We start from the raw sequence: 26,506 nt of genomic DNA on the forward strand, positions 1-26,506 counted from the left end.
TATGCTTATGATGCTGGAAGTAGATTAAGCATATTACTCTGTTTCCCTTTTGTGTAGCTATTCCTGCATTGTATCCAGTTGTTGAAGATCTTTTTCTGCTGAGAGGACTAAATAAGATTGATTCCAGTAAGGAACTTGATACCCAGAGAGAAGTAGTTGTATCCATGCTCTTAAGGCTAGTGCATTATCCTCAGGTGAGTATTTTTGTAATTAATAATGTTTTACTATTACAAACAATGATAAAATGTACAGGGTGGGCCACATGCTAGTTTTATGCCCATATTACTTTTTTAATATTATATTTATGTGATGTTATTTATGATATTTAAATGTCTTGTTCAGAATGTTTTTGGTGATATACTTCTCAGTCTGTTGCATCAGTTATCGGTTGATTCAACTACTGCTCATCTCAGTTGCCCAAATAATGCGCTGTATGCTTCCTTTTGCCTCAAAGGTGGTACTTGTGCATATGTCCATTCCGATATTCCCTGTCAGAAACTTGGTAATTTGGAATCTCCTCTTTTCGATCTTCTCTGGCTTAAAATCTTCCTACCTACCTCATTCTGTTATATTCATCTGTTGTCTCTACCATTCTCCCAACTCCACTAATCACTTGGAACTCTTTGACTTACTCTCTTTGAAACTTGACTTCCTCTCTTTGAAACGGGGCACCTTCATAGCCAGGTGGGAAGGAGCAGCAGTGCATAGTACACGCTTCTTGATTAGACCGGGGTTCGAGCCCATCACCACCAAATACGGAGGATGCGGAAAGGTCAGGGAATGACCACCACCTATCCTGGAGCAATATGGCCATAGTTGCTAATGCTCCTAAAAAAAAAAAAAAAAACAAATCTCTTTGAAACTTGACTTTGTCCGGTCCAACTTTCCCAACAATGAGGTAATTTTCCTTGGTGATTTTAATGTTCACAACTCCAGCTGTCTTCCATTCTTTAGTCACACAGACTCAGCTGGTCGAGATGCCAGGGCTTTTGCAATTATTAATGACCTCGTTGTTCATTTACTTACCAGAATACCGGACAATCCTAACCATACAGCCACACCCTTTATCACCAACACCCTTTATCTTTTTCTCACAAACAACCCTTCTAAGTACACAATTGAAGTGAGTGGTCTATTAGGCACCTCAGATCACAACTTGATGATTGTCTTTTCTCCAATGGAGCCTTTATCTCATGACTATTCCCAACCTCGTGTTGTTTGGCATTACAAGAATGCAAAATGGGATGACCTGCGAGATTTCTTTTCTTTTCGTTGGTCGGGTTACTGTTTTGAAACTCCCGATGTCAACATTTGTTCAGATTGTGTCAGTGAAATTATTCTTGCAGGAATGAAATCCTTTATTCCACACTCCACTTTAAAGTCTCGTCCTTTATCTAAACTTTGGTTTTCCAATAAATGTGCTTAGGCTTTTCAAGAGAAGAACGCTGCATATCGTAATTGGCTTGTTTCCAATTCTTCAGTTTCATTTTCTGCCTACACCAAAGCTCGCAACAATGGTAAAGCAGTTATTAATCAGTCCAAACTAGATTTTGAACACACTAAAAGTAGAAAACTTACTTCTTGCCCTAATGGTAGCCGAGCATTCTGGTCTCTTGCCAAAGCTGTTGGCCGCAACTTTTGCCCATCTCTGCTCCTACCTCTGTCAAAACCAGATGGTTCTGTTGTCACTTCAGCCAAGGATAAAGCTGACTTGCTAGCATCCCATTTTTCTTCCAACTCATGTATTAATGATCTTGGTAAAACACCTCCCACCATTCCCAGCACACTCCATTCAATGCCTCCTGTGGTCTTCCATCAAAAGGATGTCAGAAGGATTTTGAACAAACTTGATGCTAAGAAAGCTCGTGGTCCTGATGATATTTCTCCACTTGTTCTTTCTCTTTCTCTCTCGGCATTACTTTTCTTCTAAACAGTTGTTCACTCTGTACAAATCGCAAATCCGCCCTACCATGGAATATTGTTCCCACATCTGGGGGGGTGCCCCCAAAACCTCTCTCAGGCTTCTAGATTCCATTCAGAAGAGGGCAGTTAGGTTAATTAATGACTCATCTCTAACAGGGTCTCTCCACTCTCTGTCTCATAGACGTACTGTTTCTTCTGCATGCTTTTTCTACAGATACTTCCATGGATTGGCTTCTATAATTCCTGCTCTCTCTTTCAAAACAGTCTGAACACATGCTGCCACCAGCCAACATTCATTTACTGTCCAGCTGCAAACTCACAGAACCAACTTTTCATCTTCCTCATTTATTCATTCAACTGCCATTTTCTGGAACAACCTTCCTTCATTCCTATTTCCTGAAAATTAGAGTAAATACATATGAAGGAATGAGAATTTCAATTCTAATGTCAGCAAATATCTTCTTTCATCTTCTCAACCTCCAGCCCATGCGCCGTACTAAGTACTATAGGTTCTAATTCCTATACTACATAGTCATCATCATCATCATCAGCCATTTTCAATCCACTGCAGGATGAAGGCCTCTCCAGCAACTTTCCAGTTCCTTCTGTTTTGAGCACTGGACATCCATTTACTACCCACAAACTCATGAATTTGATCTATCCATCTCCGCCTTTGTCTTCCTGGTTTTCTTCTTGCTCCTGTTGGATACCATTCTGTTATTTTCTTAGTCGTCCATCTGTCCCATACTACTTAGTACGGGTTTCTAAGTGTTTGGGATTTTCATAATAAAAAAAAAAAAAAAAAAAAAAAAATCAGTAAACTGATATATGGACCCACTCTTTGTAAAGAAGTGTATATATTTAGTGTTTTGTATTTATACGATAGTACCATCAACCTAATCATATTAGTGTAGTCAGCCTAGTATGAAATTATTTCACTTCATATAGCAGAAATGTGACTACCTACTCTTTTCATCAGTTATTTTGATTGCTGACAAAAACAAATTAATGCAGACAGATACATTCTGATATATAAAGTTTTGTCAATGTTTCAAAGAATTAATTTTATTTAATGATAAATGTTTACATCGTGAATATTTTTCAATGTAATCTCGTTTTGAAACCATACACTTGTTCCAACTTTCCTGCCACTGATCAAAATATTTTTGGATGTCTTTTGTGAATGCCTTTAGGTGGTCTGCTGTGTTCAGTTGGATTTATTGAATTGACTGAAATGGTTTTCTTTTGATGTACTGTTTGGATATAGCAAAAATCAGATTTTGCCAAGCCAGGCAAATAAGTTGAGTGCAGCATGACAGAAATGTTTCTTTTGAACAAATATTGCTGGATAGAAAGTGACATGCAATACAGCACACTTCTGTGTTAAAAGAGCCAACCATTTTGGTATTTTTTTTTGTTTGCTTACAGTGGAATGCATTTGTCAACCCTTTTAAAACTTGGTGGTATGCTGCATTAACAGTGACACCTTGCTGAACAAATTCTAATAATATACCCTCATTGTCAAAAAATGCATTCAACATGACCTTCATATCTGATTTTTGACTGCTGCACTTTTTTGTCCTTACTGATGATTTTTTTCATTGGGAGCTGTAAACTTTGGTCTGTGAGTTATATGTATATACCCATGACATCCACACGCTTCTTGATTAGACCGGGGTTCGAACCCGTCACCACCAAATACGGAGGATGCGGAAAGGTCAAGGAATGACCACCGCATATCCCGGAGCAATATGGCCTTAGTTGCTAATGCTCCTAAAAACAAAAAATCCAAAAAAATCCATCCCATGACATCACTTGTTATAATTTTTGTTAAAAATGCAGAGTGTAACACAGTTTGCTCAAACAGCTTAGATGTTTAAGATGTTTTACCTCTCTGACCTTTCCGCATGTGATCATAGTAGTTATTTTTCTTATAATTCTCAACTAATGCTGAAATTCTCAAAGGTTCTGTTCTTTTGCCTGTATATTAGTAACCTTATGTTGACTGGCAGTTCTGTCCATAATTTTCTGATTATAGCACCTTCCACCCTGACAGACCTTGCTCTGCACACAGAGCTACCTCTCAAATATCCATCACGAGTTTATTAAAAACTGATTTTCATTGGAAAAATGAAAACTTAACCTGCATCCATTATCAATCCACTACAGGATGGAAGCCTCCTCAACGATTCACGCTGAGGGAAATGCACCATAATCTGCTATGCTGGCTCAGTGCAAATTAGCAGATCAACTGTATTTAGCAGTCAGGGGCTTGAACCCCAGTCTACTCAAAGAGTATGTGCTACTGCACTCCCGCTCCTGACCACTTGGCTATGGAGGCATCAGAAAAATGAAAACTTAGTTAACTTCAATTCCTCTAAAACTCAGTCCCATCTTATTTCCTGTAAAAAAGATTCTTGACTCCCATGCTCATTTACAATAGATTTGTAGAAAAGATTATATCTGTTTAGAGATCTGATTGAAGTGTTTAAGGCTTTTTAGATTGAGTAAGCTCAATGCTGATGAAATCCTTCCTCTTGTTCAGACTACACACATGTGGGGGGCATAAATTCAAATTGAGTAAGGATGCTTGCAAATAGATGTGTGAAAATTTGCTTCAGTCAGTGAGTAGTAGTTGATTGTTGGAACTAACTTCCATATAGTATTGTAGAAGCTGGTAGTTTGAACAAATTCAAGGAAGAACTAAATAAACTATTAGAGGGATGGACAGGACTGCTTTTCATTACAAACTCAGAGGAATGGTTGCAAAATAGATGTGTTTCCACACATCTATTTTGCAACTATCCTTATTCAATTCACTCAATATGGAAATTTGTTTATACTTTTTCACCATATTAAAAATATTTTATTTTTACCATGGTATTGATGTTTTTATAATGTATCTATTTAAAAAAAAATAAATAGAATCTGCTAATACTGTCCTTGACGTATACTAACAGTTATTTTTTAATTGAAGTAGTAGAGTTATTTCTTTTTTGACAAATTCAAAAATATTTAATTTTTGCATTTGTAAGTTTTTTGCATTATAGCTGAAGTGTTTTTTAATTAGTTTATTCCCAACTGCTTATGTGCATTTAAAATTTTGTAAGCCATATTCATTATTATTTATGTTTATTCATTTCTGTGTGTTGTTTAGCAGGAATTACATTTCTGTAAAGTGATTATAATAAATAAAATCATATTCTTTATTTTATAAAATTTTAGAGTGTTAGATTGATGTTAGTCTAACATCTTTTTAGATAAAATGTTTCATTCCAGGTTCTGGATCTTTTCTTGCTTATTCTTCATCAAAGCTATAAAGATGGAGAAGATCGATGGAAGAAATTATCAAGACAAGTAGTAGATATCATCTTACCTCTCTTAGCTAAGCAACAAGTATGTATATATTACATGACCTGTGCAATCATTTTAATATTGAATCAAAGTATAAATTAAACATGATATATGGATTGAAACCTTTTCCTGTGTGGTATTGTATTTAATTTGATGCATCATTAATAACTTTTGCATTCTTTAAAAAGAACATTACCATTTTGTGGGTACATTCAATGTTGTTTATAAGGATACTCTTCACTTTTCATGATACTTTTCACTACAATCACCATGATTTATCACATTTGTTGCATATTTACAGAAGGAGGAGGAAGAGAAGTTCTGTTGTATATATACAATGATATATAGGAATTTTGCTAGCAGGGAAAAGGAGGTGATTATCCCTCTGTATAAGGCAATGGTCAGGCCACGCCTTGAGTACTGCGTACAGATCTGGAGGCCTCATTTTAGGAAGGATGTAGATTTACTTGAGCTTGTACAGAGAAGGGCAACAAGATTGGTGAGGGGAATGAAGGGATCCTCTTACCAAGAGAGGCTTAAGTTCTGCAAATTGCAGTGGCTGGAGACTAGGCACCTGCGCGGTGATCTGATTGAGGTATATAAGGCCTTGAATGGGTTGAGCACGCTGAATTCTGATGGGATCCTTCCACTTGTTCAGATTACGAACCTAAGGGGGCATAAATTCAAATTAAGAAAAGACAGATGTAGAATAGATGTGCGGAAATTTGCCTTTAGCCAGCGGGTGGTTAATTGCTGGAACAAACTTCCATCTGTTGTTGTGGAAGTTGATAGGTTGAATAAATTTAAGGAGGAACTGGACAGGCATTTGGAGGGAATGGTGTGATTTTTTTTTTTTTTTTTTTGGCTGATGCTGCATAAGCTCATACATTTCCTTTCTTGCATCACGTGCCACTACTACTACAGTCTTGAAGAAGAACAATCTGATTGTAAGCCAAGCAGAGGCTACTAAAATTGAATATTCATATTAAAACAAAGTACAGAAAAGTAATGGGAACATAATATATACCTGTATTTAATATTTGTTGATCTTGAAAACATATGTGATATTATACCTAAAAACTTGCTCGTTCAAATTTTAGAAAAATATGGCATCACAGGTAATCTTTTAAAGGCAATAAAATGTGTGTATAAATATGTCAAATCTGTAGTTAGGATTGAAAGAAGAATTGGAAAATGGATTGAGAGAACAGGGCTGCACTTTATTGCCACTTCTTTTTTTTATAAATTTAATGGACTATTTGAAAAGAATACAAGTTACTGACAAAGTTTAGTGTGAGAAATGTAAAACTTGATACATTGTTATATATGGATGATGTGCTGTTGAACACAGTCAAACTCAGTTATAATAAGCGTGGATATAATGAGGTCATGGCTGTAGTGAACAAATGCTATCTCCAAGTTAAGTTTATAAACACTTATGTACAAAAATTTCAAAAATTTCAGGCGCCTCCGTAGCCAGGTGGGAAGGAGCAGCAGTGCGTAGCACACGCTTCTTGATTAGACCGGGGTTCAAGCCTGTCACCACCAAATACAGAGGATGCGGAAAGGTCAGGGAATGACCACCGCATATCCCCGGAGCAATATGGCCTTAGTTGCTAATGCTCCTGAAAACCAAATAACAAACAAAAATTTCACTTGTATAAGAAGTATGCTCCACAGATATATATTGAGTAAACTTGGTCTGCTCATGTCCAAAGTATGGACTAGTAAATTATTGTGTGAATTATTCTCTTTCTCAAGTATATTTCCTTAATTTAAATTTAATTAAATTTTTACAAACAACAGGACTTATACAAGAATAATTACTGCTGAAAATCAGTTGCTCCCTCATTCAGAGATACAATAAAAAGTACATCAATGAAATGTTAATTGCATGCAAGAAACTCACAAAGGTAAACAATTGCTGAGAGGGGAACAAGGTTCTATATTTGTCAGCTGTGTTCAGTTATACATTTTTATAAACAACACTATGTGAAATCCTTTTCAGTAGTATTGGGAACAGTGAAAGCTACTAGGTCCAATGAGTGCTAAGCAGGAATCAAACTTGCCATAATTTGATTCCTACTCAGCACTCATCAGCAGGATTCAAACTTGCCATAGTTTAGTGGCTTTTTTTTTTTTTTTTTTTTAAGGAGCATTAGCAACTAAGGCCATATTGCTCTGGGGATATGCGGTGGTAATTCCCTGACCTTTCCACATCCTCCGTATTTGGTGGCTCACGGGCTTGAACCCCAGTCTAATCAAGAAGCATGTGCTACGCACTGCTGCTCCTGCCCACCTGGCTATGGAGGCACCAGTTTAGTGGCATCACATATACTGCTGTATTCAGATCTTACTAAAAATTTGGCAATTGTGACAAAAATAGTAGAGATTTTGTCTTTCAACAAGTAACATGGCCATAAATAGAAGAAAGTGTCTCTTTATTCACAAAAAAGTTAATCATTCAAGAGTTCGAATATGATAAAAAAAATTTTGAAGTATGAAAAAAAATTTAATTTAATTAATTGATCACAAAAACCATGCTGTTCCATCTACAGGTTTCAACTTTATGGTAAAACAAAGCAGTTTTATCTGTACTAGAAAACAATCTCACTACAAACAAGGAATTGTGACTTGGGTAATGTTGGTCCCATTTTAAAAGTACAGGCAGAAAAATTTGCAAAAATTAGGGCAAGGAAATTACACAAGTAAAACAGATGGCTTATTTGTTTTAAAAATTGGCACTTCTCCAACTACTATTGCAAAAACTTGTTTTTGCAATAGTAATGGAGAAATCCTATCAGTATTTTATTTTATCAGATGATAAAACTGCGAATGAATGAGTGAAAAATGTTTGGGTAGAATGTAAGAAAGGTTACACGGAGAATGCATTTACAGTTCAGATGAAACCGGAGTGTTTTTTAACATGATACCTGATGTGACTTTTAAATTTAAAGGTCGATCCCCCTTTGTGAATTAGGGACACATTTGCACATCTCCAGTCTGTGGGGACCTCCCCTGAGTCCAAGGATGCTCTCATTATTAATGCTAAGGGTTTGCTTACTTCCTTTGCCGCCTCCTTTAATATAACTGAATAGATCCCATCCATCCCAAGTGCCTTTCTTATGTTTAACTTCAACAATTTCTCCTCCACTTTGTTCTCAGTTATTACAAAATCATTAAGCACCCTGTTACAATTATGTCTGCTCAGGTGATTAATCTGGGAAAGTGTAAAAATTCCATCAGCATTGAACAGGCTCAAACCATTCAAAGCTGTATACACTCCAGTCAGATCACCTCACAGGTGCCTAGTCTCCACACACTGTAATTTGCAAAACTTAAGCCTTTCTTCCTATGAGCAACCCTTTGTTCCATTCACTAATTTTTGCCATTCTCTGTACTCATTCCAACAGCTCTACATCCTTTCTAAAATGTGGCCTCCTGACCTGTGTACTGTGTACTCTCCTCTACTAGAAAAATTCCTGTATATCATTGACAAGACACCATGAGCTACTCTTCCAGACTGTCTGCACTGCTCAGAAAACTTCATATCTGACTGCACAATTACTCCCAGGTCTTTTTCATTTTCTACTACCCTCAGTGTAATACCACACCATTGGTATGTTTATCTTTAGTTACTTCTACCCATAAGCAGTACTTCGCATTTGTCAGTATTAGACTTCAGTTGCCACTTCTCAGACAATCTGCCAACTAGATCCTGTTGCAGTAGCAGACTGCCATTAGCAACCCTGCCAACCTTTGTATCATCTGCAAACTTCAACATTAAGCCCAATATACTTCATCAATATTAAGAAATTTTTTGGTGGATGCTTATACAGCATCCACCAAAAAAAAAAAAAATCCCATTTCACCCATCCATTTGCTCCAAAAGTTTGTTCACTTCTTCCTTAAATTTATTTAAGCTATCTACTTCCACAATGACAGATAAAAAGATTTGTTCTCGCAAACAACTACCCGCTAGCTAAAGGCAAATTCTGTACATCTATTTGATAACTGTCTTTCCTCAATTTAAGATTATGCTCCCTGGTTTGTAATCTGAGCAAGAGGATGAATCCCATTAGCATTGGGCCTGCTGAATCCATTCAAGGCTTTATACACCTCAATGAGATCACCTTACTGGTGCTTAGCCTCCAGATGCAGAAATTTTCAGAACTTAAGCCTTTCTTGATAAGAGCAACCCTTTGTTCCATTCACTAATTTTGTTGCCATTCTCTGTACTCATTCCAACAGCTCTACATCTTTCCTAAAATGTGACCTCCAGACCTGTACACAGTACTTGGGGTGTGGCCTGACCATTGCCTTATACAAGGGGATAATCACCTCTTTATCCCTGCTAGCAAAATACCTGTATATCATTGACAATACCCCATGACCTGCTCTGGCAGCCTGTCTGCACTGGTCAGAAAACTTCATGTCTGACTGCACAATTATCCCCAGGATTCGTTCAACAAACCCTGAGTGTAACACCTCCCAGTTGGTACATTTCTCTGGGGTTACTGCTACCCATATGCAGTACTTTGCATTTGTCAGTATCATTAATAAATAAAAAAAACAACAATGGACCCAACACTGAACCCTGGGTCCAATGTTGGGTCCACTGACTCCACCAATAACATTAGTCCACAAACAGCTGTGTCCATTGATTACTATTCTCTGCCTTCTACCACTCAACCATGTTTTTATCCATTGTAGCAACTTGCCGTTAATGCCATACTACTCCAATTTGTACAGTAGTCGTCCATATGCAACAGTATCAAAAGCGTTCCTGAAATCCAAGTATATGCTATCAAATTTATATTTTGCATTCTGTTCCTTTGTGACTACAATGTAATATCCAATCAAATTGGTCAGACAATATTTCCCCTTAACAAACCTATGCTGTGTCTGAAATATAACTGTACTCTTTTCTAGATGATCCTGCAATGCTTCTTTAATCAGTGACTTCATTATTTTCCCCAGAACAGAAATTAAACTAACAGGTCTGTAATTATTCTTTGACCTCTGTGAATTGGCGATACATTTACACATCTCCAGTCCGTGGGAATGTCACTTGAATCCAGGATGCTCTCGTAATTTTGGTTAAGGGTTTTCTTACTTCCTTTGCTGCCTCCTTTAGTATAACTGGATAGATCCCATCCACCCCCTAGTGTTTTCTTATGTTTAACTTCAAGATGTGGTGCTCCTCTGCAGAATACAATGATATTATCTTCTACTTGTTGATAAAGGAGCATATTGCTCTGAAAGCTACTTATTGTATATTTTGTTTTTATTGATTTTAATATCTTTAGCATTTATATGTGTATATTTTATTACTATTCTTAATAAGTTTCCATACATTGTAATTTATATTTATTGTATTTTTAATAAAATTTCATTTTATACTTTTACTTTTCGTTGATAGTGTTTTTTTCAGTATGCTTATTCCTGATGCATAAAGCCCTTTTTGCTGGTGTATGCAACATTCTTATCTTGAATGGCTTTGGTACATTTGTTGATAAAAATAAGAAATAAGATATAAATAATAAACAGTCAAGTTTTAGCTAAAGGATGAGATTTTAGGACAGAATATGGAATAAAGATTCCATCACTACAAGGCATAAATATCATGCCGATCATCCAATTTCACATTCTTATAATGCCATCAAATGATACAAGGCCGAGAATAACTATGAGAGAGAGAGAGAGAGAGAGAGAGAGAGAGAGAGAGAGAGAGAGAGAGAGAGTTGTGATCTGAGTTAACTAGAACAGGGCCCGGTAAACTATGGCCTGTGGGCCAAACCTGGCCCTTTGCCTGTTTTTGTTCTGCCCGTGAGCTAAAGATGGTTTTTACATTTTTAAATGGTTGAAAAAAAAAAAAAAAAAATCAAAATTAAATTGTTGAAAAAAAAAATAACATTTCATGACAATGTGAAAATTTTATGAAATTCAAATTTCAGTGTCTCCATGAATAAAATTTATTGGAACAAAGCCATGCTCATTTGTTTATCTATTTTCTGTGGCTGCTTTCAATCACAGATAGGTATTTGGCACTATCTATCTGTATTTGGTATTTGGCACTATCTATCTGTGTGAAAAGACATTTTCAAAGATGAAATTTGTAAAATCTCATTACAGATCAGCATTAACAGATGAACATGTGCAATCGATTTTGATGATAAGGAACACTAAATTTGAACCTCAATTAAGCAAAATATTTTCCCAAAAATAAGAATTCCATTCTTCTCATTAAAAATTGTACTCAATTATTATAATTATATTTTGAATGTTGTCAATAAAAAAATTGTGGAAATTTGTTTTCTCTCTTATTATATAAGTACCTACATAATATCCTCGATTTTGCATCTTGGCCTGCAAAGCCAAAATTATTTACTATCTGGCCGTTTACAGAAAAAGTTTGCCTGATCTAGAAGATTACTGACATTGACCATGTACTTTGAAGGATTGTTACTTTGAAGGAAGGTTTGATGACTACAATGAACAATTATACAGAGAAATAAAGTTGGCCAGTAAATCAGAGTGTGGTAAAGGGGGATTTTAACTTCCCAGATATTGACTGAAACTTGTGCATTGGTCACTCGCACACTAGCAAGGCTTTTGTGGATTTATTGGATGATTGTTTTCTCCAGCAGCATGTTCAGGAGGCAAATAGAGGGAGTAATACTCTTGATCTGATTATTAGTAGTGATTCTTCATGCATTAAGAATCTGCAGATAAAGGAACCACTAGGTGGCAGTGATCACAGTGTGCTGAAGTGGGATTTACTCAGAGCTAACTACCATCAGGGGTAAAGAGAAGGGTTTTTGCTTTCGAAAAGATGAATACGGTGGTCTGAGACAGTATTTAAATTCTGTACGGTGGGACCAACTGATGAATGTTACCAACAGCAAATTCAAAATGGGACATTCAAAGAATTAATCTTAGAAGCTACTACACTTTTCATACGAACTAAGAAACATTATTTAAGATTTAGACCTAAATGAATGTCAGATGAACTAATTAGACATGTGACAGAGAACAAAAATGCATGGGATACATATAAAATAACAGGTGTCACAGAAGCCTACAATAGATATAAGCTGGTCTGTAACCAAGTCCCAAAGGAGGTTAGGCTGGCGAAGGCAGATTACACGAAATCTTTGGCAAAGGATGCAAAGAAAAACAGCAAAGTGTTCTTTACTTATGTAAACTCTAGAAGGAAAGGGATGAATCAGATTGGTCCACTTGATATCGATGGTTCAATTGTTCATGATCCTGCTCAGGTAGCTAAAACTAAATGAATATTTTGCATCTACATTCACGCATGAGAAATTATTCAGGGAGGGACCGCCGGAAATTTATTAAACTCTGGCAGTAAGCTAGATAATCTTGTAATAACTGAGAGTAAAGTGGAGGAGAAATTTTTGAAGATAAGAAAGGCCTGGGTGGATGGAATCTATCCAGTTATATTAAAGGATGCGGAAAAGGAAATAAGCAAACCCTTAGCCATAATTATGAGAGCTTCCTTGGACTCAGGGGAGGTACCCATGGATGTGCAAATGTGACCCCAATTCACAAAGGACGATCAAAGGCTGACACAAGTAATTATAGACCTGTGAGTTTAACTTCTGTTCCAGGAAAATTAGTGGAGGCACTGATTAAAGAAGCACTGCAGGATCATCTAGACAAGACTTCAGTTATAGCTCGTACACAGCATGTTTTTGTTAAGGGAAAGTCTTGCCTGACCAATTTAAATGGATACTATATTTCGTTTGGTCACAAAGGAACTGAATTCAAAGAATAATTTTGATATCGTATATTTGGATCTTAGAAGGGCATTTGATACTGTTGCACATGGAAGACTGCTGCACAAATTAGATCAGTGTGGCATTGGAGGCAAATTGTTGCTATGGATAAAGGGATGATTGAGTGGGAGAAGACAGAGAGGTAATCAATGGACACTGCTCTTTGTGGACTAATGATATTAGTGGAGTCCCACAGGGTTCAGTGTTGGGTGCACTGTTGTTTTCTGTATTTATAAATGATATTGATGATGGTATATCAGGCTTAATGTCCAAGTTTGCAGACGATACAAAGGTTGGCAGGGTTGTTAATGACGCTAATGACAGTACACTACTGCAGCGGAAGCTAAAAAAGTTGGGCTGAGATGTGGCAAATGAAGTTTAACATTGACAAAAGTAAAGTACATTAATACCCCGACTTACGCGAACTCGGAGTTACGCGGTTCTTGATTTTTTCGTTTGGCAACACTGCTGCCCACTATCTTCAAGGTCGTTTTTCATATGTTATCGATATATGGTGCGACGGCGGAGAGTGAACGCGAAAGATGAACAAAATTCAACTTTACTGCGCACGAGCTGCACACATATACAAGAATATGTATTCCAACTGTCATATTTATATGTGTGCATTCGAATTCTTGCACAACGTTTGTCGGAAATTACATCGTTTTCACGAGAGAAATGGATCGCGTCGGTCGAGCCGTATACAGTCAGTCCTCGTATAACACGTGTTTACACTACACGAATTCGATCATACACTATTTATAAATACGGTAACGATATCTTATAATATAACACAAACCGAATTGGCTTATGCACGATTCGCCTTTGTGTTTACAAGAAATGGCAGTCGAACGCAGAAATGTATTCTGAAAATGTATTTGTTTTAGGGGAAACACATTCCACCGTAATAACGTAAAAACCAACACAATTCCAGCTATCGGTATGCAATTAGATGGAGTTTACTACCAGTTTATAACAGATTCCACTAGCAGAAATGCAACTTGCAACTGGATTGTTATTGTTTTATGGTAGTAACCCCTAGAAATGTGAGGAGTTAACAGTGTATCTCTGCCTTTATGGTGTTGTTTATTCAGTTGCTACATGCGTGCAGCTTTGTTTATGCGTATCAAGCGTGCCTCCTCGTTTTGTAATTGTGCTTTATTCCCTAAAAATAGTAAAATACTTAAAAGGTGTGAAAAGAAAGCGTACTGGTGAAGACACTGCAGATTCAGAGAGAAAAAGAAAAGCAATTATCGATAAACAGAGGCGGACTGGGTCAAAAATTCTTACCCGGGAAAATTTATAGTGGCCTCATACTATGGTTTATGGCCAAAATCACACAGGCCCACCGGGGTTTCCCCGGTAAGGCTTATGGCCAGTCCGCCTCTGTCGATAGAGAAAAAATATGAAATTTTGAAACGCTTTGAGCAAAATGAAAGACCATGTGATATTCGCGTGCTACAGGCCTAAATGAGGCAACGGCGAAAAGCACATGGCAATTGCAAACTTGACAGAAGGTCTTAGCTCAATTGAAAAGGGCTTAAAAATTTTAGAAAACATAGACTACAACGAAGAACACGTTATAGTTACAAAGCAAGGAATAAAAAAATTATTAGCTTGCTACGAAGAAATTCTGCATGAAAAAAAGAAGTCTCTGTGTCGTCAGACAAATTTGTTAGATTTTATGAAGCCATCGACATCGAAATAACTTTTTTACGTAAGTCATTTATTTTTTTAATACATATTTTGTATTAATATGTATAAAGAACTGCAATTTTATTAATATTTTTCTTCTAAACTAGTGTTTTTGTTAGTCCTTGGTCCCAATTAAACAAAATTTATATGTATTTATATGCAAAGTTGTACCCCGACTTACGCGAATTCAACTTAAGCGATTTTCGTCGGACCCACCTATCGCGTAACTTCGGGGTATTACTGTTCTACAAATGGGAAGCAGTAACCCCAGAGTAATGTATGAACTCTGTGGTACTACACTGACAGTGGTAGAGAATGAAAAGGACCTGGTGGTAATTGTGGAAGCAGATATGAAGTTTTCTGAGCAGTGCAGACGGTCTGCAAAGAGTAGCTCATGGTGTCTTGTCAATGATAACAGGAATTTTTCTAGCAGGGATAAGGAGGTGATTATCCTCTTGTATAAGGCAATGGTCAGGCCACACCTTGAGTACTGTATACAGGTCTGGAGGCCTCATTTTAAGAATAATCTATAGCTGTTGGAACAAGTACCGAGAAGGGCAACAAGATTAGTGAATGGAACAAAGGGTTGCTCTTACAAAGAAAGGCTTAGTTTTGCAAATTACAGTGTCTGGAGACTAGTCACCTGCGAGGTGATCTGATTGAGGTGTATAAAGCCTTGAATGGTTTGAGCACGCTCAATGCTGGTGGGATTCTTCCTCTTGCTCAGAATAATCACCTGAGAGGGCATAAATTCAAATCGAGGAAAGACAGTTGTAGGATAGAGGATAGATGTGCGGAAGTTTGCCTTTAGCCAGTGGGTGGTTGATTGTTGGAACAAACTTCCATCTATCGTTGTCGAAGTTGATAGCTTAAATTGATTCAAGGTAGAACTGGATGAAATAGGTGTTTTTTTTTTTTTTTTTTGGCTGATGCTATATAAGCTTGCTATCTTGCATCATGTGCCTTTGCTAATCACCATGCTCCTCTGTCTACCATATTCACTGGATTTAGCTCTATGTGATATTTTTATTATTATTTATTTATTTTTTTTTTTTTGGCTGAAGCTTAAAACCCTCTTGAAATGTCATATATTTGCAAGGACTGAGAATATTATTCAAAAAACTATTCGCAGAGGACTATTAGCAATTTCAAAATAAGCGTGAATGCTTCCAGAAATTACTGAAGAATTGGAATTAGTGTAAAGCTAATCCATTTTAATAGCCAGTAAGTTTTATAATTTTTTAGATATTAATTCACTCCCTGAACTTTTTTAATCACAGCTCATATTAGCCGTTTAATTTAATATCAGCTTCTCTACCCATTTTTTTTTTAGTTAATTTTATTTAAAAAATAACAGAATATAATTTTTTTTTTTTCACATAGGATTATTATTTTATTGGTTCTCTAAATTTTATAATAAAGAGCTTATCGAATTTATACTAGAACTTATTGGAGTAGTTTAGATTTTTAATATTATCATAATGTCAGTGATAGTTTTGAAAAATTGCTCAAATCTTCTAGTGATTTTTTTTTTTTTTTTTAATCAGAAATCTTATGCATTGCTATTTTAGCTTCACATGGATGCTCAAGTTAGGCTGGATACTCTTCATAATCTGTTTGAAACGGTTGCTCCCAATGTCTTCAGACCTGTTGATATTTTACTGAAGGCACTTTTTACTCCTCCCAAAAATCTGGTAAGAATAAAATAATTGCTACTCTGTTGAAGTCTATATGATAGAAACAAGAATGGAACACTTTCTCATTTCATTATCATTATTCATGTTGCTCTTTGAGAAATTCTGCATTTTCAGTTATTCTGTTTATAATTGTTATGTTGCATATGCTAGTAAGAATTTTTTTAGAACTGCTATTTTTTTTACTCACATTACTTTTCTCTAAAATTTTTCATAGATGAAGACATAATCTGGGATGATTCTGGGCAGAAAAGCAAATGCAAATGATGAGGAAGAACAATTAAAAATAATGTAGAGTTAAACAGAAACTAACTTTGTCAATATATAATAATTACTTATTTAACATAGTTTTTATATTTGGGAATACTGTTCACTGAACACAGAAGGATGGTGAACCAATGACATGCATGCCGCATGCAGCACGCATATAGGAAAATATCAGTACTTTATGTTATAAAAATGTATATTTATTATTTATATTTAAAGACATATCTGTTTAAGTCTATCAGCCACATCAGACAGCAAAAATTGAATGTAATGGTGTGCAGAATTATACAGCAACAAAGTTCTCTTTAGAAAATTTTAAGTATTAGTTTTTTTTTTATAACAACAAGACTACTAACTAATTTTAGAGTTTTTTGGTTTGTTCGGAATGCATGAAGCACCTAATGTAGTCATGTCCATTATATGTTGTCCATGTAACAACTCCACACTCAGGAGCAGGTTTTCAAGAAATTTTTTATTTGGATCTTTTAGAAAGATTTGTCATGCCACCCCAAATTTCATTAAAATTAGACCAATAGAAATCTGGCAGTCCTGCCCCCCACTCCCCCAGAAAATTTCATTTTATTTCTGTACATAAATGGAAGTTAATTTCAAATGTTTCAATATTATTCAATGAGAAAAAATCAGATCAATCCCAAAATTTCCAGGTATGTTCTGTTAGCCCCATTCTTTCCTTCTCAAGAATTACTCGAGAAGGAAAAGTCAGATCAACACCAAATTTTCATGTTTTGTTGGTCCCTAGGGAGGTTTTAGGTATCAGTTCTCCCCCCCCCCCCACTACAAACAGACATAATGATAAATTTGGAACAGCAGTGCTGACCCTATTCAGAATTTTAGAATATTCTTCTAGACCTTTGTACAAATATCACTCATATCCCCTATGTACCCATACCAACCACCACCCAAAAATGAACTCAACTCACAGCTATCCAACATTTTCTGAACATCACATGGTAAGGATTTGATAAACACTTCTTGAGTACAGTAAATCTCTTAGGTTGCCAATTTGGCTATGTTTTAGTGTTTTCATGAATGCTTATTGCTCCTGTTTATCTGAAACAGCCTTCAGAGTAACGGTATTATTAGTATTAGTAATGGCCACAGTGCAAGGAAGCCTATGGCTTATGCTGCACCAGCCAAAAAAAAAATAATAATAATAGTAATAAAGTAAAATAATAAGAATAAAAACAAATTAATAATAATAAGAAGAAAAATTAAAAAAATAATAATAATAAAAATTAATAAGAGAAAAGGAAATGGAGAACCTATGCATTTCCCTCCTCCCTTAGGTAATTATCCAGCTGACCTATGAATTTCCCCAGACTGTCAGTCTCTATCACCCATGTAGGTAACTTATTCCAGTAATTTATAACTCGCTGGTTAAAATAAAACTTCCTGCAATCCAGTCTAAACAATTCCCCCCCGTAACTTGAAATTATGGCCCCTAGTTCTAGAATCATTTATAGCCGTGAAAATTTTGTCCTTATTTATTTTTCTTATGCTTCTCAGAACCTTAACACCTCAATCAAGTTTCCTCTAAGTTGCCTAGTTTCCAAGCTCTGCAACCCACATATTTGAAGTCTTTCCTCATATGGATGCCCTTTTGCGATCTCATCAAGCAAGTTACCAGTCTTTAGGTGCCGTCTCCATACTTGAACACAGTATTCCAAGTGTGGTCTAACAATAGCCTTATATAATGGAATTATGACGTCCTTATCTCTACTAGCGATTGTTTGATAAATCATCGATAGGACACCACGGGCCCTCCTTTCAACGAGTCTACAAAAAATGCTCGGAGAACTTCATATCTGACCATATTGTAATATCCAAGTCCCTGTCCTCCACTACCGGCTTTAGTTCAATTCTGCCAAGTGTATAAGTTATTTTGAGGTTACTGTTCCCCAGGTGCAATACCTTACACTATGCTGGATTAAAGCATGCCATCTCTGAAGTCTATCTAGGTCATTCTGAAGAAGCTCTGCTTGGTGGTAATCATTAACTACTCTACCAATCTTTACATCATCTGCAAATTTATACATCATGCCTTTTATCCCTTCATCGATGTCATTTATGAAAATCAAAAACAACAGTGGTCCTAATACTGTTCCTTGGGAACCCCACTTCTTACATCAACCCAATCTGAGGAATAACCATTTATCACAACCTGCTGCCTTCTGCAGCGCCTCCGTAGCCAGGTGGGCAGGAGCAGCAGTGCGTAGCACATGCTTCTTGATTAGACCGGGGTTCGAGCCCATGACCACCAAATATGGAGGATGCGGAAAGGTCAGGGAATGACCACCGCATATCCCCGAAGCAATATGGTCTTAGTTGCTAATGCTCCTAAGAACTAAATAACAAACAAACAAGCTGCCTCCTGCCCTGAAGCCACCCTGCTATCCATCTAAGGATTTTCCATGTAATTCCATCCTGTTCCATCTTATAAAGTAACCGCTCATGTGGGACTGAATCAAATGCTTTTCTGAAATCCAAATAAACAGTGTCAAAATTATTCCCTAATTCCAGCTCTTGAGTGACCCTGTCAAAATAGCTAACCAGTTTAGTTAAACATGATTTTCCCTTTACAAAACCATGCTGAGTATCTTTCAGAATTCAATTTCTATCTAAGTAATCCTGAATTCCACTCTTGATCATAGTCTCCATGATTTTCCCTACTAATGAAGTTAGACTAACTGGCTGATAATTTCTCACTTCACTCTTAGAACCATCCTTATGTATTGGAAATACATTGGCACTTTTCCAATCCAACGGAAACACTCCCAAGTCCAGTGATGCTCTCATAATTAGCCCCAGTGGTTCAATGCACTCACTTACCGCCTCCCTTAAGTTTATCAGGTAAATGCTATCAACCACAGGAGCCTTACTGGCCTGTAGGTTCAAAAGTTTTTTCATTAAATAAATGTGTGAAATTTCAACATCATTAATTACATTTTTTCAACTTCACTCCCAGAATTTCTCATTGACATGAAGGGTTTTTCTTCTGTAAATATCGATGCAAAGTAACTGTTGAGTTCATGTGCAACTTCAGCTGGGATATCTAATACTATCCCACATCCATTACATAAGAGTCTGATCTGATTTGTCCTTATCTTCTCTTCTTTGCATTTATGTATGTGAAGAATCCCTTACTCCCTTCTTTGCCAGTGATTTCTCATAATCTGCCTTTGCCAGCCTAGCATTTTCAGTAACATTATTACAGATCAATTTGTAGTTGTTATAGGCTTCAGTACTTTTTATTGCTCTGTAACTTTTCCATGCTGTCTTTTTCTGCTCAAGTAATTTGGCAACTTCATTATTCATCCAACTTGGAATCTTCCTTGTGGAGTATTTTTTAATGGTATATAAGCATTCAAAGCCTCTGTTATTAATGTTTTAAAGGTATACCATAATTCAATTGTATTTGCTCTCTGTGAGATATTTACCCAGTTAATAGAGCCCATGTAGCACCTTAAGGCATCATAATTTCTTTTCCTGAAATTATAACCCATTCCTTTGCCTTTAACTATTGCTATCTCTCTCTTCATCATTCACCATAGAATTCCGTGATCACTTCCTGCTACTGGTTCCTGTACTGTCAGCCCTATTATGCCATCTGGTTCATGGGTGATGAGGAGGTCTAGAGTATTCTTTTCCCTAGTACTTTCCCTGACATGTTGATACAAATAACAATCATCTAATTGATTTAAAAATTTTGTCTCCCATGTGGAATTTCCTTCCCATTTCCTCCAATCAATGAGAGGCAAATTGAAATCACCCATAATAAGACATTCACGCTTACTTGCCCATTCCATTTGCATGTGGAGGCTCTCGTCATAATCTTCACAATCACCTGGCCTGTAGATTATTCCCACTCTCATTATACCTTTGCTTCCAACTATTTCACACCATACAGATTCTATATTAGCATGCAAAACGTCTGAATCCGGGAAAGCTTTCATCACGCCCCTTCTATCTTCCCTGTCCTTCCTACATACCTGCAGGTGGCACCACGTTTCTGCAAGCCCTATTATGTTAGCATTACTTCACTTAAATTCAAGTGTTCTTGTATAGTTAACTACACTGACACACCCCTTAAAGTTATTTAAGCTTACTTCCCTGGCATTTGCTATCCACTCATTTGAAATGCTTTTCCCTCAGAACATCTTGCTACTATGTTCTGTTGCGATAACAAACAAATACTCTTGAGGTATGTGCAAGGGTTAATTTGACCAATACTATCAGATAAATGCATATCTATATTACCCTTGTCCCCCCCCGAACTAGCAGTTTCCCTGAACCTTTAAGGTATCCTCAATAATACTGGCCAAAACTTTTGCACCACCTTTGTTTAAATGTATCTTGTCTCTACAAAACAGATTCCTTCCACCTACAAGTGTGGACCAAGCTGATAGACATTTCCCCCCAAAGCCTTGCAGTCTCCTTCAGATCTGGAGTTAATCCACAAAGCTTTCAGCATATAATCCCTCCTATCATGCCTGGGCAAAATTGCAGACACAGACATTGTGACCTAAATCGCAACATTTCTTCAGCATGGTCCTATATTTGTCTAACAAATTGTCAGATCGTGTATGCTTAATGTCATTAGTCCCCACATGAATAATAATATTCTCTTTTCTCCCCCCCTTTGCATGCCACAAGTTCTGCAATGGATAAAATTGACTCGCCCGGAAATCGCCATCGGTTATTTCCGTATGAATCATAGTACCCTCTGATGAAGTGTTCAAGGCAGATCTTCTAATAACTATTAGGAAATTTACTAACTATTAATAAAACAAACTTTCAAAAAATTATATTTATAATATAAAAAAGTAAATCAAACTATTACAGGGAAAAAAACTTATTAAAATAAACTTTACAATATACTAAAAAAATTTTTGAAATCCTGCTCTACTTCACTAATCCTGCTTTAATCCCCTCTTATCTATGCTTCTTTAATGTCACTATGAAGAGCTGTAATAGGCACGTCTGCTCGCCACGAATGCCAACAGTAGAAATAATAATGTGATCAACTGTTATCACTGTATTTAGCTTGTAATGGAGCACCTGTGGTAAAATGTTTTAGCAATTTTCCTAGCTGGGTTGTTGGGATACTATTGCTGCTAGTATCTGATGCTATCATCTCTATGTTAGTCCTAACTGACACCATAGACATATAGACTTAGCATTGGAGAGACAAATGTTTTATTTATTGGTTGTCATGGAGCTATCTGGGAAAAAATCATGATAGCTAGATCATCAGTTATGTCATTTAAAGGGCCCCCTCCTTAATTACATAGTATTAATATCTGCCGGAAGCATGAAGACTGCCATCACTTGATTGCAGTGCCTCACACAGCTTTCTAACCTTCTATAATCACTGAGGACATATGAAAATCCACTACATATATTTTATTCTAGGTTGTGAACTGTACTTGCCTAGATTTCTGCTCTCCCCTTTGCTTACCATTGATATCTATGTGCAAAGTTTATATTAGTGCTTCCACTGACTTCTGATGAAAACTGTTTGTTTCATTGGATAGAGGCTGTCCAATACCCCCATCAATCCTTGTTTCCACTCCCTGCCTCTAAAGGCTGGTGATATAGTACACCAGAGTGAGACTTTCATTCCATAATAGTCATTGCTATTACTCAGGTTTTACTGGGAATTTTTTGATAAATTGTGTCAGTAACTCACCTGTGTGAGTTCAACTTTTTTACGTGAAGTGCATCATTTCTCAACTTTTTCTGTGCTGAGACTAATTGTGACTTACTGTGACAATATTGTCTGATACTGAAAAAAGTGCAGATGAAACAGATTTGATGCCTGTTGGGTGCTTAAAAGAATTAAGGGAGAATCTATCCACATTAATTATGGCTGACGATGAGGAAGATTTCTCAGAGGCAAGGCCTTCCCAGGTCCTAAATATAAAAAATGTACTAAGACAGTTAAACTGACACAACCAGTGATTACACCTGCCAGTAGTTCAGATGATGAGGGAAGATGCGAAGATGAAGAGGCCCTCCTTCTCGTCTCAGGATGAGAAAACCCTCAAGGAAAAATTCCCTACAGTGTTATATAAGATAACAATTTTAAGAAGACAGCTTGAGTATTACCTAGGCAGTGATAATAATGGCATCTCTAACAATGCGGCTCTCAAGATAACTAGATCCTGGGGTTGTATGAAAAGAAATTCTGCTGAATTTAGTCCTTGAAAATGAGCATCTCAAAATTGAGCCAGTTCAGAATGACAGTACTATGGCTGTCATTCAGCCAATTATTACCAAAGCATCTGTACAAATGACATATGTGGCTGCAGCTGAGAAGCCAAGTCATGAAGCCACCACCTAAACATGTCTGATACTAAACGCCTCTGAGGACAGCTTACCTCTCTTCATTACCTCAGTTTTAACTCATGCAGTTTACACTGAGGTAATGAAGACAGTTAAACCAAAACTTGGCACTGTTCAGATAAAAAGTGTTGGAATGATTTGTGATTATGGAATTATTGTACAAGTCAGAAACAAGGCTGGCCCTGGGTGCCAAGCGAATTGTGACCAGGCGATTTACCTGTGTGCGAATTTTCACCGATTAATCTCTGCACAGCAAATATTAGTTCTTTTTAAGTTCACACATTTTCTAAAAAGTCTTCATTTGATAGAAGATCTTCTAATAAAAAGTTCTTGTAGAGAGCGAGAAAGGAAAATCACCTTTCTTTCTTAACTACTAATCCCTACTAATCTCCACTTGGTCACACCAGGCACTACTTCTGCCTCCCTGTTGGCAGGGCTGAAAACCCTGGCAGAAAAGTTGCTCTGCCAAGGGCTAAAAGGAGCAAATAGGGAACATACTATGTTTCCCTCTTTAGAGCCAACAAGCTCTTGACCAGAGAAAGTTATTGATCATGGCACGTTGCAACCAAGGAGATTTAAAACAAATTCCTCAGCGACAGACTTTCCTGCATTTTTAATATTGCACTCACTATCAGACCAGCCTCTCAGTAAGCTATCTCTCTTCCTTATCCAGAAACACCTGGAAAGTATTGCAGGGTCTCCCAAGACGATTAAGAGACTGCAATAAGGGGACTTTCTTGTTGAAACTATAAACTGCAGTTGTTCTGAAAAACTCCTACAACTGACAAATTTTGCTGGAATTCCAGTGAAAGTAACTACTCATGCAACCCTAAATATATCTAAGGGTGTTATATCTAGTTGGGACCTCTTGAATTTGGAGGAAGAAATTAAACAAGAGCTTCGAGAACAAAATGCAATTGCTCTCAAAAGAATTATGATCAAAAGAGACAATATACTCACACCTACCAGAAATATTATTCTCACCTTGAACAGTCCAAACCTACCCTCATCAGTAAAAGCCGATTATCTACTTTGCCGCATTCGTCCTTTCATTCCCTAATCCCTTGAGATGTTATGAATACCAAAGGTATGGCCACTCTCAAATGACATGCAGAGGAACCCAAATTTTCCCAACTGTGGATCCTCCGATCACATTCAAAGTGATTGTTCGCCAAAAGAAATTACCTGTCCGACCTGCAAAGGCAACCAACCTGCTTACTCTAAAACACATGATAGAGGGAAAACAGAGGGAAAAAATTGTAAAATATGAAGTTGAAAACAAAGTCAGTTACCAGGAAGAAAGAAAATTAATTGTACCTGGTATGCCTAAACATACCTATGCTAATATTACAAAAAAATATTAAACAATGGCACCCAAACAGATGTTATACCATTCCATCATATGTATTTCTCAGAAGACTGTCCTTTCTCAGCAAGAGCCCAAAGCCCTTAAGAACTCAGACCAAGCATGTAATATGCCTCTTACAATACCACAGCATCAGCCCAAAAAAAAAAAAAAAAAAAACCCCTTTCCCTTTCACCCATCCATTCGCTCCAAAGGTTTGTTCACTTCTTTCTTGAATTTATTTAAGCTATCAACTTCCACAACCACAGATGAAAGTTTGTTCTAGCAATCAACTACCTGCTAGCTAAAGGCAAATTTCTGCACATCTATTAGACAACTGTTTTTCCTCAATTTCAGTTTATGACCACTCAGGTTCATAATCTGAGGAAGCGGAAGAATCTCATCAGAATTCAGCATGCTCAATCCATTCAAGGCCTTATACACCTCAATCAGATCACCTTGCAAGTGCCTAGTCTTCAGACACTGCAATTTGCAGAACTTAAGCCTTTCTTCGTAAGAGCACCCCTCACCAGTCTTGTTGCCCTTCTCTGTACAAGCAACACTACATCCCTCCTAAAATGAGACTTCCAGACCTATATGCAGTTCTCAAGGTGTGGTTTGACCATTATTGCCTTATACAAGGGGATAATCACCTCCTTATCCCTGCTGGCAAAATTCTTATATATCATTGACAAGACCCCATGACCTACTCTGGCAACCTGTCTACACTACTCAGAAAACTTCATATCTGACTGTACTATTACCCCCCAGGTCTCTTTCATTCTCCACTCCTCTGAGTGTAACACCACCCAGTTGGTACATTTCTCTGGGGTTACTGCTACTCATATGCAGTACTTTGCATATGTCAATGTTAAACTTCAGTTGCCACTTCTCAGCCCATCTGCCCAACTTTTCCAGATCCTGTTACAGCAGCAGCATACTGTCGTTATTGTTATTAACAACCTTGCCAATCTTTGTATCATCTGCAAACTTTGACATTAAGCTTGATAAATATACAAAACAACAATGGGCCCAACACCGAACCCTGGCAGACACCACTAATAACATTATTCCATGAAGAGTACCCATGGGCTCATATTTGGTGAGTATGGGCTTGGCACACCCAGGGTCCTGAGCTGGATATCCTCATTCTTGGTGATTCCCCTCTACTTCTGACTCTTGTAAAAGCCTCAGACTTCTTTGCACCATATGGCTAATAATAATAAGAGCTGTGTCCACTGATAACCATTCTCTGTCTTCTCCCACTCAACCATCCTTTTATCCATTGTAGCAACTTGCCCTTAATGCCATGCTGCTCTAATTTGTACAGTAGTCTTCCACGTGTAACAGTATCAAATGCTTTCCTGAACTCCAAGTATATGATATCAAAAATATTTTTTTCGTCCAGTTCCTTTATGGCCATATCATAGTACCCAATCAAATTGGTCAGACGTCTTCCCCTTAACAAACCCATACTGTCTGAATTATTACTGCTGTTTTGTCTAGATGATCCTGCAATGCTTCTTTAACCAGTGACTCCATTATTTTCCCTGGAACAGAAGTCAAACTAACAGGTCTGTAATTACTCATGTCACCCTTTGTGAATTGGAGGTACATTTGCACATCTCCAGTCCATGTGGACTTCCCCCGAATCGAAGGATGCTCTCATAATTATAGCTAAGGGTTTACTTACTTCCTTTGCCACCCCCTTTAATATAATTGGATAGATCCCATCCACCCCTGGTGCCTTTCTTATGTTTAACTTCAATAATTTCTCTTCCACTTTGCTCCCAGTTATTTCAAAATCATTTAACTCACTGTTAGACTTTGATAAACATCTGGCCTTCTCCTCCTTAAATAACTCCTTGTGTGTGAATGTAGATGCAACATACTCATTTAGTTTGGCAGCTATCTGAGAATGATCTCTGCAGTCAACCCATTGATATCAACTGAACCAATCTTATGCCCTTCCTTTTAGAGTTTATATAAGTAAAGAAATCTTTGCTGTTTTTCTTTGCATCTTTGCCAAAGATTTCTCATAATCTGGTTTCACTTGCCTA

At 37.0% G+C, this 26,506-nt stretch overlaps 1 protein-coding gene across 1 annotated transcript in view; it reads left to right on the forward strand.

Annotated features, from left to right (window-relative positions):
• The window catches only part of htt (huntingtin), a 688,215-nt gene that overhangs the window by 321,957 nt on the left and 339,752 nt on the right, over positions 1-26,506 (forward strand). Inside the window, exons 27-29 of the mRNA XM_090385445.1 lie at positions 58-194; positions 5,203-5,319; positions 16,346-16,468. Coding sequence (XP_090241571.1) covers positions 58-194; positions 5,203-5,319; positions 16,346-16,468 — 377 coding nt within the window. The remainder of the gene's footprint in view (positions 1-57; positions 195-5,202; positions 5,320-16,345; positions 16,469-26,506) is intronic.

Source organism: Mastigoproctus giganteus, chromosome 11, assembly GCF_048544385.1.
Source record: "Mastigoproctus giganteus isolate SK-2022 chromosome 11, ASM4854438v1, whole genome shotgun sequence".
Classification (NCBI taxonomy): domain Eukaryota; kingdom Metazoa; phylum Arthropoda; class Arachnida; order Uropygi; family Thelyphonidae; genus Mastigoproctus; species Mastigoproctus giganteus.